A 12,882-nucleotide genomic window follows, 5' to 3' on the forward strand; every position below is an offset into this window, starting at 1 on the left:
GCAATTATTTCGGATTCATTGTTAAAATTTTCGAACAATAATTCTCCAGATGCTATACTCCTTTCACCGTCTTCAAAAGGCTTATTATGCTTTAATACAATTTCATCCCCTTCAAATGATGCAATTGTGCCTGTTTTCGACTTCGAATTCGATCTCGACAAAAATTCGAGAAAACAAACTCTGCAAATCATTCATTTGGAGCCAACGATACTGTTGTACATGACGGATTTTAGTAACGTGTGAATATTAGATAGGTGGGCCATTAGGAAAAGCTACGCGGGGGGTGGCCAGTCGTCCGCGGTCTACGCTTTGGCCACTCCTGAGCTGTAGCTTCTCAACGCTTTTCCAGCTGTATGCACAGTATGCGTTCTTATAATGTAGCTTGAAGGGGGACCTCGGTCTGGAAACTCGAAAAATCGAATTTTTGGGACGCTTATGCTCCCAGAAATGTTGTCCTAAAAGGATTTTTCGATATTCGATTTCGTTTGAATGGTACAGCCAAAAGTGTGAGGTCATCTCAATGAATATAGTATTGATGTACGAATTGTTATTCGGGTTTTTCTCAAACCATTTTTTTTGAGTTGGTGGAATCGATATCTCAGGATCTACTCGACCAATTTGGCTGAAATTGTTTCATCATGTAAAAATGGATTATCTAAAGCGTTACATAGCCGTTTTTTGATGTCTCATTTTTTCGATTTCTGATGAGCTTTCAAACACCGATTTTTCATGAAAAATAACTTACTTTTAACAAAACGGCCGCCATTTCGTCATTTTTTAGAATTTTCAAAAACCCCTATGTGATGCTTTAGGTTCCGAAATATTCATTGGAATTCGTTCTGCGACACCCCGTTGCTTCAGAACCGATACCACCAGCAAGGTAACAAACAGCATCTGCGCATCCAGCTTTCAACAGCGTAATAATCATGATTCATGCACTCAAAAAATGGAAAATTCATGATGCATATACCTTAAACAATAACCAAAATACCCGAATACTTCACTGTATTCCTAACATCCGATTTATTACATTAAATGAGCCTAAAAATAACAGAAAATGACATGACTCTCAAATACTGGTAAGCCTTTGTATAATATATATGGTACAGCAATATAAGATTAATATGAGCGAGTGAAACAAGAGACACATTGCAAATAAGCATCCTTTACGGCCCAGACCGAAATGGATATTGATCTCCCTCATGTTTTCTAAGAAAAAATTAGAAAACACTTACCAACTTCGTTTTGTAATAAGGTGTAATATTATCACGCATTTACGCAACAGCATCATTAGCTATGTGGATAGCGTGGTCGTGTAAAACAGCCTTGCATTCCAGCCGGCCTTGGTCCGATCCCCGTTGACGTCGTGTGGACTTTTTTTGGGTACAATTCCAAAAAGATGAAAAAAGAATAAAGAAAGATATGTCTGCTTCCATTTTAAAGCGTTGGCGGACAGATGATTTTATTTGCTCATTTGACGCTTCAAGACACGAAAAGGCAAATGAAATGCTTTCTGGCAACGCTTGTTTGGGTGTATGAACATCATGAAAAGTGTGTAATTTTCGAGTAATTTTTTTTTCAACGAGAAAATAAATCATTATGATTAATCTGATATCAAAAAAATCCTAAAGTAAATTTAGTGGAGTATTTGGGAAAAACTATTTAATCAAAATCGGATGGACCGTTCCGGAGGTAGAACCCCCTCCAGTTTGCAAAAAAATAGTTTCGAGAAAAACGCGTCCCTTACGCAAAGACTCCACTGATTGGCTTGTAACTTCGAAACGGAGCATCGGACAAACCTGGGATAAAAACTGCAGTAAAGTAGACATCCCAGAGAACATTTTAAGCCAGAAATATTCTTTTGATTTTTTTTCAAGTTTCCGTAGTGTAGTGATTAACTGTAATTGGGTGTTTCAATTTTGCGAAAATCAAAGAGAGTTATTGATTTCATGCACGGACAGAAGTAATTACTCATGATGGATGTTTTTTACTCAATTGAATGATGAAATATAATACGGGGAAAAAATTGCAATAGAAAATTCTTGGATTTTGGCGGGTCAGCGCCACCGGCAAATGCTGGGTTTGCAGTCCGCATACCACGCTACTGATGGTGACACACCACTGACGGTTATATCCGGGGCGAACCGCCCTCATGGTTCCTGGTATACTACGCCATTGGTGGGTCGGTAGATCTAATCAGTGTGAAATACTGACTGAGGTGGAGTATCTACGGTATTCGATACGGATCGTGAACTGAGCAGCTTCGCGACTATTTCACATTGGAAGACATCACAACAGAAAAATAAAGCGTTAGCTAGTTTTTAGAAGAATCGACTCAACATATAATCTAGGTTGTAATTGGATACTGGCCCACTGTAAAAGACACCTAACACGAGCTTTCCTGACACCTATCCGATGGCCGTCCGACACCTGGAGTCCTTAAATCAGCAGCTTCAGTATGTTGGCGTAGTATACCGGTGTACAAATCGCACTCGCAGGAGCGAATACCAAAGTGGCCCCCAAAAGCTCTGTCAATCCCAAGACTCAAGTTCAAGGCGACCGTTTTAGGTGTTTCTGTTATGTAGACAATACAGGTATATCACACATCATCAGTTAATCGATGCCTCTGCAGGGGTGATGTCCGATCATCTCCACTGATCATTGTCGGTACCACAAATTCGTTGTTGTCAGTGTTGGCAAACTCTTACCGTCCACACAACAGTCAAAATAGTGGTGGGTACCATTAACAAGTCCAAGTTGCAACACGGTTCACAGTTAACGATGGCCAATGACTGGTTTCAAGGTGATTTCTATGCGGACGAAACCAACACTCTAGTCTATGATGTTCAGACGACGAGACATTGGAGACAATTGTGCGCTAGACGGTCGCGAAGCCCGTAGTCCCCGCCGATGATTTCTGGTGCAGATGACTTACCAGTAAAGTACTTTTCGACAACTTTTCGTAGGTGACTCAAAGACGTAAGGGACTTGAAGATTGGTGATTGGTTTTTAATCCACGCAAGAGTAGAAGTATATATGCACTATGTTCCAAAACGTTTGCAGCACTTCAAATGTGAATGTGTCACGTTATTTTTTTATTATTTTTGCATTTTCGTCAACACGAAACAAAAATTGAAAAAACGTCGAAGTACTTCTGAATCATTTATTATCGTTTATTGCACAAAATCCGTCGTGAAGATTGAGTATTCTAACTGGGTAATGCACCTGTTCGTAGAAGCTGAACGACAATTGCATGCTAAATTCCACAGGAATTCAAATTCCAAACCTCTCTCAGATAATTTGATTTTTTTCGAAACGATGTAAAACATTCTTTTTCCATCTGTCCCGTAGTAGTAAATATGATGGTAAGTTTATGAAATTGTGTCAGAAAAAATCTACAAACCGCTTATTCAATAAGATGAGGATTGAAAATTTTTGACTATTGCGTCATTAGGAGGATCAGTTAAATATTGATTGGCACTATGTGCAATGCGATCCTATTAATTGAAAGTTTGACAATTTTTAAAAGCGAGTTCAGCTCAATCGTCAGCGTAAAATTTAGTAAAGAAAGTAATCATCGAGTTAGCTAATGTTATCAGTTTTGTGACGAAAAACTTAAACCAAACAAAGAAGTGTACACCAATCAATCATTTACCTCATGGTCCGGTTTATGCAGTTGTGTTTTGGAACGCCATTGGATGCGGCCTTTGCCACGTCCTGTTCCTCCGATTCATCTGGGGCGATAGCAGTTTTATTATGTTGAGGTCCATGTTTGCACAAGTGCTGCTGACTGTTGTGGTTAGGATGATTGATGTCGTTGTTATTATTGTTAATGCTTTTCGCGGTCAGAATCCTTGGACGGCTCTCATAGGCGTAAATACGGCGCAGAGTCGCCGCCGATGGAATAAGTCTGGGTAACTCTTTGGTCGGTTGAAGAAACACACCCTTGGGTACGGTTGTGATGAAAAGGGGTTTTTTCTTGACGTTAACCTCCTGCGAGCTTCCCTGGTGTTTCAGGAGTGGCGAAATGGGGAGGCCGAAAGTGAAAACATGTATATAGGTGTATATAGCAATGGCACCGCTAGGAAGGAGCTAACGAACTGATTTTTTGTGTTGGATTCTATCAGCATATTTGAAATGAATCAACGGTTAGGAAGGGGTGGGAAAGAATGCAATTAAGAAGATCCCAATTAACTACACGCAGTTTTCATAGCACATGAAAAGTTACGCAAAAACTGCTCGTAAACATAGTTTGAATAACAGTTACAATTGCTTCGAAATCGATTGTGCTTTCTTGGAAACGTTAATATTGATTCAATATCAATTGAGTAAATTGCTGTAAACAGTCAACACTTTCCTGGTATACGCAGTACTATATTGAGGGTGGAATGATGTAATGCGTAAATTGAGCGTATGAGGTCAGCCCTCATACAAATTGCATTTGTTTACTAGTCGGAATGTTAAAAAGAAAAGTGAGTCATATTCAAATACATATATCGTATAATAGTCAGATGGCACGATAGCCCTACTGACACATTCATCGATAAAGTCCTCAGTCACAACAATAGTGAAGGGGAAAGGAGTTTTTCCGTTGATAGCTATCACTAAATAAACAGTAATTACCCAACATGAAAAACAGTTTGTTCTAGCTCCCTCACATAACATATGCTCTGGTTTTGCAATATTCAGTTATGATTTGACATACATTTTTTGATGAATGCTTGGAGGAATCATTTTGCAGTCGTCTCAATTTTGCATCTAATTCTTTGGTGAAATCATTGTGCTTCCCACGATCCGTCCTTTTAGTTACGGCAGTGTTGGTGCTGATAGTGTTATTATTATTTCTATCACTTTTCTTGTTGCCAAAATTGGGGATGATCTGTGCTTCCAATTCATGGATTAGTTTGTAATCAGGATGCAAGTCGATGATGTGTTGTCCTTCAATAACTTCTCTGTTGTGTCGTAAAGGACGGACAATGGCATTTGGTTTTCCTATTCCCCGGAAATGGTCGACTGGCACGATTGCAAACGCTGGACTTTCTTCCAAAAGCTCTTCCTGTTGTCGTGTCATAAAAGTTGGCATTTTCTCTACTACGCTATGCTCTTACGTGACGGGATTTTATCGAACTTGAAGTTAGATGCCGGCCTTTTTCAGATCGATAACACTAAATACCGTTGAATCACGGTCGATTCATTCGAAACGATTGAATTATTCATCTTACAGTGGCAGTTTCTGTGGAGGATTTTTTAAATGCCTCCGTATGTACTAATTCTGGTTACAGCGTTTATCGTTATATTGAGAAGAATTTTCTATTGCTTCAGTTATGTTTATCCAGTTTCAAATCAAACTACCAAACAGTGAACTATAATTGTTCCTCACTTAACACATTCGGTGGCAAACGAACATCACGTTCGCCACTAACGGTAACAAGAAAAAGGACCTCAGACGCGTGGTTTTCCTGACGGTGAAAAGTCACGGGCGTAGAAACATGAGGCTACGACCTAAATTAAGGTGAACTACACTAATGAATAATGCAGATGAAGGGAAAACCAATAATGGAATAGTGTGATGGATTTTTCCTAGCCACCATGCACCATGCTCAAAACTTGATCCGACATGCGTTGACACTCTCTTCCATGGTTAAAACTTTAAAATTTAGAGCAGTTCAAAACACCACAAAAAACACAACTTTGAACAAAATCACACACTTGAAACTGTTTCATTAGGAGAGGTTGCGAAAGTGGACCGTTCTCGACGATGTCCATCGTTCGAATGACCATCACACAACCTTTCGCTATGTGGTCAGTCCTTTCAAAGGAAAGGACGCTTTCCGCCCCAAGCACCCATTGGCGAGCTTTCGTGGTGCTCTGTGGTGTCCGAGTAGAACAGTAACTGTGAAAGCACACCTACTGATTGACGAGAAGTTGGCTTGGCCGGCGTGGTGACACATAGGAAAGTGCTATTATTGTGTGCTAGTATACGATTTATAGCCTCAGACACTTCGTTCTTCGTCCACTCGATTTGGTGTTTGCGTGTGAAGGATAGTATATAGTACTCTTTTGGTGGCTTACGGTCCGGACTTGCAAAGTCTTGTGTCTATTCTATTTATATGGTATTGTATTGTTTGAGAACTCCAGTACTCCAGCGACTGTTGATATAAGTTAGAAACATTGCAATGTAAATTATTTTTAAACGGCGCGTATTTTTTGTTTTATTAATACTTAGTTGAAATTGCTATGTCAAACAACTCGGTTTTATTGTATCCTCAGTGGAAATCCGAGAAAATCCGTACACTAATACATTCCAGAAAACTTTGATAAGAAAAAAAAATTAAGATGGTAAGTGTGGTGTCCAAGATACGACCGCATTGTTAACGTAGGGTTACGAAATTAATGGCGGTGAGAACGAACATTGTAGAAATTTTAAATGCATTTTTTAGTACGAATGTTTGGTAGCACTTACAAGCGCCCACGAATGAAAACTTTCACTGAGAGGCGGTCACGTTAGAGACGCTAACGTTAAGAAATAAAATGCCCGTTTGAGCAAATTGTCAAATTAAAACTAAAATCCAAATAGTTTTTCATTATCTCTACGCAAAATTACATCTCCAACGCTCAACAACATTCCCAAAATATCCATTTCAACATTTCCCAGAGAAAAAAATTGGCAAATTGTGCTATGCGGAAATTTTCATGGAAATTTAATGACCAATCAGAAAAATTCACCAATAAGTGCGAAGCCACTCCCAAATTCACACAAGTTTTCTCCTGGAAAAAATGTGTAAATCAATACACTTTTCATAACTTCGGTTGTTAGTATACAATGAATCGAAATTTCTGAAAAAACTCTTAGGTAAAACGTTCTGCTGGCTCCGACAAAAAAGACCGATGGTATGTGTGGTTTTATGGAAGCAGCTGAAGATGATTGATTCATGATTCATTATTGTTCTCGCGAGGATAATAAACAAGTTGGCCATACGTTGAGATTGCATTGCCAATGGCTGATGCGAGAATTAATGTTTTTCGAAAATGCAATTTTTAAAATTTCCCATCTGTTTTGTTTGTGCGCGTCAGTGCTTGCTATGTGCATGTTCTGAGAATGCATTTTGGAACAATAAATTTGGTAGCAAAATAGAAATTGAGGTTGGAAAGAGCGAAAGCAATATTGATAGGGTGGTCTCTTCTTATTTTTCCCCTTGGATAGAGTGGTGCATGATTGATAGGTACAAATGTTTTCGCAATGGTATGGATATAATCGAAATATGCTTTGCTTCACTCGTTGCTTTAGCGGACGTTCAATCCGAGGGCAACATGTTCCTTCGTTATTCATTATTAACCACTTCGCGTGCAACTGAAGAGGCTCTGAAAAACCTGAAATTTTAACCACATCCTCCGTATTCTCTCAACCTTCATTTTATTTATTTATAATGATACTATATCCCAGGAGAGATTAGTTATTCATCACAACGTTACGCCAATACACCCGGCCCAAACGCCGTATAAATCATATAAACATGATTGGAAGAACACACGCGACAGACGGCACGAAGGATGGTCCATGGACCATCTTCGAATTTCACGGCTGTTGTTGTTGTCGCTTGCCTTTAACGAGCCAAGGTAGACAAAATCCTCGACCATCTCGAGCTCGATTAAAACACTACTAAAGGGTGTGTCACATCAAATTGCATCACGGAAAAAACGCTGTAGAAATTTAATTTTTAGGAATTATATCTTCAGCTTTCGCTTATAATCAGATAAGAGTGTATAGATCACGTTGGCCATGCTTCACTGTCAATTTTTCGTAAATTTGGAAAAATGTCGTCGAATGAAAAAGAGCGTCGTGAATTAATCCTGTGCACTCATTTCGAGAATCCGGAGTTGTCACATCGGGACATCGGTAAGATGCTGGGAATCGTCCAATCCACGGTCAGCAGAGTACTAAAACGATACTTCGAGAACCTAACCATCGACCGGAAGGTGAAGAACGGCAAAAATGGATGCTCCGTCAGTGAAAAAGATCACAAGCGCGTAGTTAAGCAGTTTAGACGTGATCCGAGAAGTTCGGTCCGGGATGTCGCCAATGAGCTGAATTTGTCAAGTTCATTCGTCCAGCGGACCAAGCAGCGGGAGGGCCTGCGTACATACAAGGTTCAGAAGGTTCCTAACCGTGACGAAAGGTAAAACATGGTGGGGAAGACGCGAGCCCGGAAGCTGTACACCGAAATGCTGACGAAGCCGCATTGCCTGGTAATGGACGACGAAACCTACGTCAAAGCGGGCTTTCGTCAGCTGCCGGGCCTGTTCAGCGTTCCGGAGGAGATTCGCAAGCAGAAACTATCCAAGTTTGCCAAAAAGTACATGGTGTGGCAAGCGATCTGCTCTTGCGGAAAGCGGAGCGGCCCCTTCGTGATGACCGAAACGGTAAACGGGCAGGTTTACCTTTAGGAGTGCCTACAGAAGCGCTTACTACCACTATTGAAGCAGCACGAGGGCCCGACCATCTTCTGGCCGGATTTCGCTTCGTGCCACTATTCAAAGGACGTGTTGGAGTGGTACGAAGCCAACGGGGTCACCTTCGTGCCAAAGGAAATGAACTCGCCCAACGCTCCGGAGCTTCGCCCAATAGAGAAATATTGGGCGATTATGAAGCAGGCCCTCCGGAAGAACCCAAAAGTTGTCAAATCGGAGGCGGACTTCAAGAGAAAATGGATTTCTGTTAAAAAAAAACTACAACCTGACGTTGTACAGAACCTTATGGACGGGGTAAAGAGGAAGGTGCGAGCATACGGGCTTGGGCTCGAAGTATGAATAAAAAGAAAATGCCAAAAGTTGTTTAATAGTTTTATTTTACTGTCTAAAATTTTCAAAAGGATCGGTCTACTGGGCGAATTTCTACAGCGTTTTTTCCGTGATGCAATTTGATGTGACACACCCTTTACCAAGAGAGATTCTGTGACGATCAGACCTCTTGCCATTGATCTCAAGCCCAATCAGTCCTGCTCCGGTTTTCAGTCGAGTATACAAGTCCGCAACTGTAGCGTGTGTTCTTCCAATCATGTTCACGTCATTGGCGAAGCAGTTAAACTGACTGGATTTGTTGTAAACCATACTCGTAAACTCCCTTTTTGTATAACCCTCTCGAGCGCCACGTTGAACCATTCAGGATCGCGATTGCCAGGTATTCTCACAATAACCCATTTTTTCCACTCATCCCGTAGCTGTTCCATGCCCCAGATACTATTGAGCTCCGCTGTAAGGTCGTCATTACCAACTGCTTTGTGATTCTTTAGCGGATTAATGGCCTCAACCATCGTTGTTCACTGCACCGGTGTAGTCCTCTTCAACGCCGTCTTGGTCTCCTGCGAGCTGTTCATCGTAGTGCTGCCTCCACTTTTCGACCACCTCGCGGCCGTTCGTCAAGATACCTCCTTTGTTTCTGCACATTGCGGCCCGTGGCACGTTTAGTTTCTTGAAGAACTTCCGTGATAAAGCAGCTGCATCCTCGCACTCAAGAGGCGCTTTCTTCCCGAAAGAGTTGAGTTCGCTGCGCGTGCTGCATCCTACTCGCCCAGAAGCGTTCGGCACTCATCGTCAATCATTCCTTCCGTTGTCCACGATTTCATACCCGATGACGGTCTCTGCTGTGCTGTTAATTTCAGCATTCATCGAGGGGAGCAATATACAGTTCGACATCCCCGTAACGCAGCTTCAAGACGCTGCGAGTATATTGCAGAAAGATTCGGCTCCTGCAGTCGTCGTAGGTGATACCGTGGTGTGCGCTGATATTTCATGTTATTGACAGTTTGACCATCACCAGGAAGTGTTCTGAATTGTTGTTAGCGCCACGAAAGGTTCTGATGTCGATGATGTCTGAGAAGTGCCGACCATCGATGGAAACGTGGTCAATTTGTGTTTCCGTGAGCTCAGGTGGTCTCCAGTTGTAACGGTAAAGGAAGCTGTGAAACGTTGCTACGTATGGGAATGTGGAGGCAACGAAATCGATAAGTCTTAGGCCATTCTCGTTGGTTTGTGCACAAATTACGTAACATAAAAATGCGATTTTTGGATCCCCTCCCCTCCTATGTAACAAAAAAGTAACGCAAGACAAACCCCCTCCCCTTTATGTAACGTAAGGCTAATCTCTACACAAAGTCAAAGTCGTTCGTTCAACATAAACATATAGATATATAGATATTATATGCAAGTAGTGACGTCGGAAGAACTTTCGACAAGTTCATAGAATTTTGAACAAACACAGACAGAAAATTAGTGCTGACATCAGTTGGGAATGGTGCTTTCAACCCATCTGGTGTTAAGCTGAGAGGAACATGGAATGACACATCAGCTAACGATTCTCCTGCATACTTTCAATGTTTCGTTTCCAGCTGAGATCCCTCTTGATCATGAGGAAGCATTTAACCTACTAACTCTCGAGGACCATATGACCTAGTGGTAAGCGTTGCGCTTGCCAAGATGGGGGCTTCGGGTTCGATTCCCGTTCGGGTCGGAAATTCTATCGTCATAGATCGTTTTTCTGGCTTGCACTGGTAAGGGGGGGTAAGGGGGAGGAACACAAAAACCCGGAAACAGCTCCTCTAAGCGACGCTATAAAGCGTCTGCCGCTATAAAGCGTTATAAAGCGTCTTTGCCCAGTCCTGGTGGTACTTGGGACGTAAAGCAGCAGTATCACGATGGTCCTCCTGCGAGATAGTGGGGTTGGTCGCAGGCCTTGCAAGCCGCACCACTAAAACACCAAGCAATGAACGATACACAAGAAGATTTGAACCGGACTAATCGACACAGACCCAGGCGACGGCAACGGACTAACGATTGGAAACTCGGGACGTGGAATTGTCGATCTCTCAATTTCATCGGAAGCACTCGTGTGCTTTCCGAACTATTGAAAAACCGTAAGTTTGACATCGTAGCGCTGCAGGAAGTGTGTGGGAGAGGATCTACGGTACGAACATTTCGCGATGGTCATACCTACCAGAGCTGCGGCAACACTCACGAGCTAGGTATAGCTTTCATCGTGTTGGGCAATATGCAGAAGCGAGTGATTGGATGGTGACCAATCAACCCAAGAATGTGCAGATTGAGGACCGATTCTTCAACATCAGCATCATTAACGTGCACAGCCCTCACCTTGCAAGTCCCGATGATGACAAAGACGAATTCTACGCGCAGCTGGAACGCGAATACGAACGCTGCCCAAAATATGACATCAAGATCATCATCGGGGATTTCAACGCCCAGATCGGTAAAGAACAGGAGTTCAAACCTGTAATTGGTATGTACAGTGCACACCAGTTAACAAATGAAAACGGCATAAGACTCATCGATTTCGCCACCTCTAAGAATATGGCCGTACGCAGTACCTTCTTCCAACACAAATTCCTCCACCAATACACATGGAGGTCACCAAATCAAACAGAATCTCAGATTGACCATGTTCTGATAGACGGCCGACATTTCTCGGACATAACTGACGTCAGAACCTATCGAGGTACTAACATCAACTCGGACCACTACCTAGTGATGATTCAGATGCGCCCGAAACTCTCCGTTGTGAACAACATTCGGTACCGATGCCCGCGACGGTACAATCTTACGCGACTGAAACAAGCATATGTCGCCGAAAACTACGCACATTCGCTAGAAGCTGCGCTGCCGGAAGAGGAACAAATTAACGAAGTTCCTCTTGAAGACTGTTGGAGCATGATTAAAACAGCCATAAACAGCGGCCGGCTTCATCGAAGGTCGGTCTACTACTGACCACCATCTATTCATCGACTTTAAAGCCGCATACGATTCAATAACACGAAAAGAGCTATAGAGAATCATGGACGAAAACGGCTTCCCCGTGAAGCTGACTAGACTGATTAAGGCTACGATGGATGGAATTCAGTGCTGTGTGCGAATTTCGGGTGGATTATCTGATCCATTTGAGTCCCGCAGGGGGCTTCGACAAGGTGATGGTCTCTCTTGTCTACTGTTCAACATCGCGCTAGAGGGTGTTATGAGACGAGCGGCGTTTAACTTGCGTGGTATGATTTTCAATAGATCCAGTCAATTCATCTGCTTCGCTGACGACGTAGACATTGTCGGCAGAACATTTGAGACGGTAGCTGAACATTACACCAGACTTAAGCACGAAGCAGAAAGAATTGAACTGAAAATCAATGCGTCTAAAACCAAATACATGCTGGTTTTCGGATCCGAGCACGACAGGACCCGATTAGGTAGTAGTGTAATGTTCGACGGCGATGAGTTCGAGGTAGTGGACCAATTTGTCTACCTTGGCTCAATGGTAACGTGTGACAATGATACCAGCCACGAGATCCGGAGACGCATCATCAACGGGATTCGTACCTACTATAGTCTCCACAAACACTTAAGGTCAAACAGACTTAGCAGTCGTGCGAAATGTTCCCTGTACAAAACGCTCATAAGACCGGTTGTCCTCTACGGGCACGAGACGTGGACAATACTCGAAGAGGACCTGCAAGCACTCGGAGTCTTTGAACGGCGGGTGTTAAGAACCATCTTCGGCGGTGTACAGGAGTACGGCGTATGGAGGCGAAGGATGAACCACGAGCTCACGCGACTCACCGGCGAACCCAGTATCCAGAAAGTGATCAAAGCTGGAAGGATACGCTGGGCAGGACATGTTGCGAGAATGTCGGACAACTATCCTGCAAAAATGGTGTTCATCGGGAATCCGGCTGGTACGAGACGACGAGGAGCACAACGAGCAAGGTGGTTAGACCAAGTGGAGCATGACATGGTGAGCACGGGGTGCCCGCGGAATTGGAGGGAGATAGCCACGAACCGAGTTAATTGGAGAAAAATTGTGAATCAGGCCCTGTTTTAAAGACGTTA

At 42.7% G+C, this 12,882-nt stretch overlaps 1 protein-coding gene across 1 annotated transcript; it reads right to left on the reverse strand.

Annotated features, from left to right (window-relative positions):
• Window positions 1-3,655: 3,655 nt before the first annotated feature.
• On the reverse strand, window positions 3,656-5,876 carry LOC129782395 (uncharacterized; the record flags this gene model as incomplete). The annotated part of the gene is made up of 2 exons (XM_055789611.1): window positions 4,706-5,876; window positions 3,656-4,005 (listed from the first exon to the last, which is right to left on the reverse strand). Coding segments are annotated over exons 1-2 (728 nt in total), but the record flags the coding sequence as incomplete, so codon positions are not given.
• Window positions 5,877-12,882: the final 7,006 nt, after the last annotated feature.

Source organism: Toxorhynchites rutilus, unplaced genomic scaffold, assembly GCF_029784135.1.
Source record: "Toxorhynchites rutilus septentrionalis strain SRP unplaced genomic scaffold, ASM2978413v1 HiC_scaffold_62, whole genome shotgun sequence".
Lineage (NCBI taxonomy): Eukaryota > Metazoa > Arthropoda > Insecta > Diptera > Culicidae > Toxorhynchites > Toxorhynchites rutilus.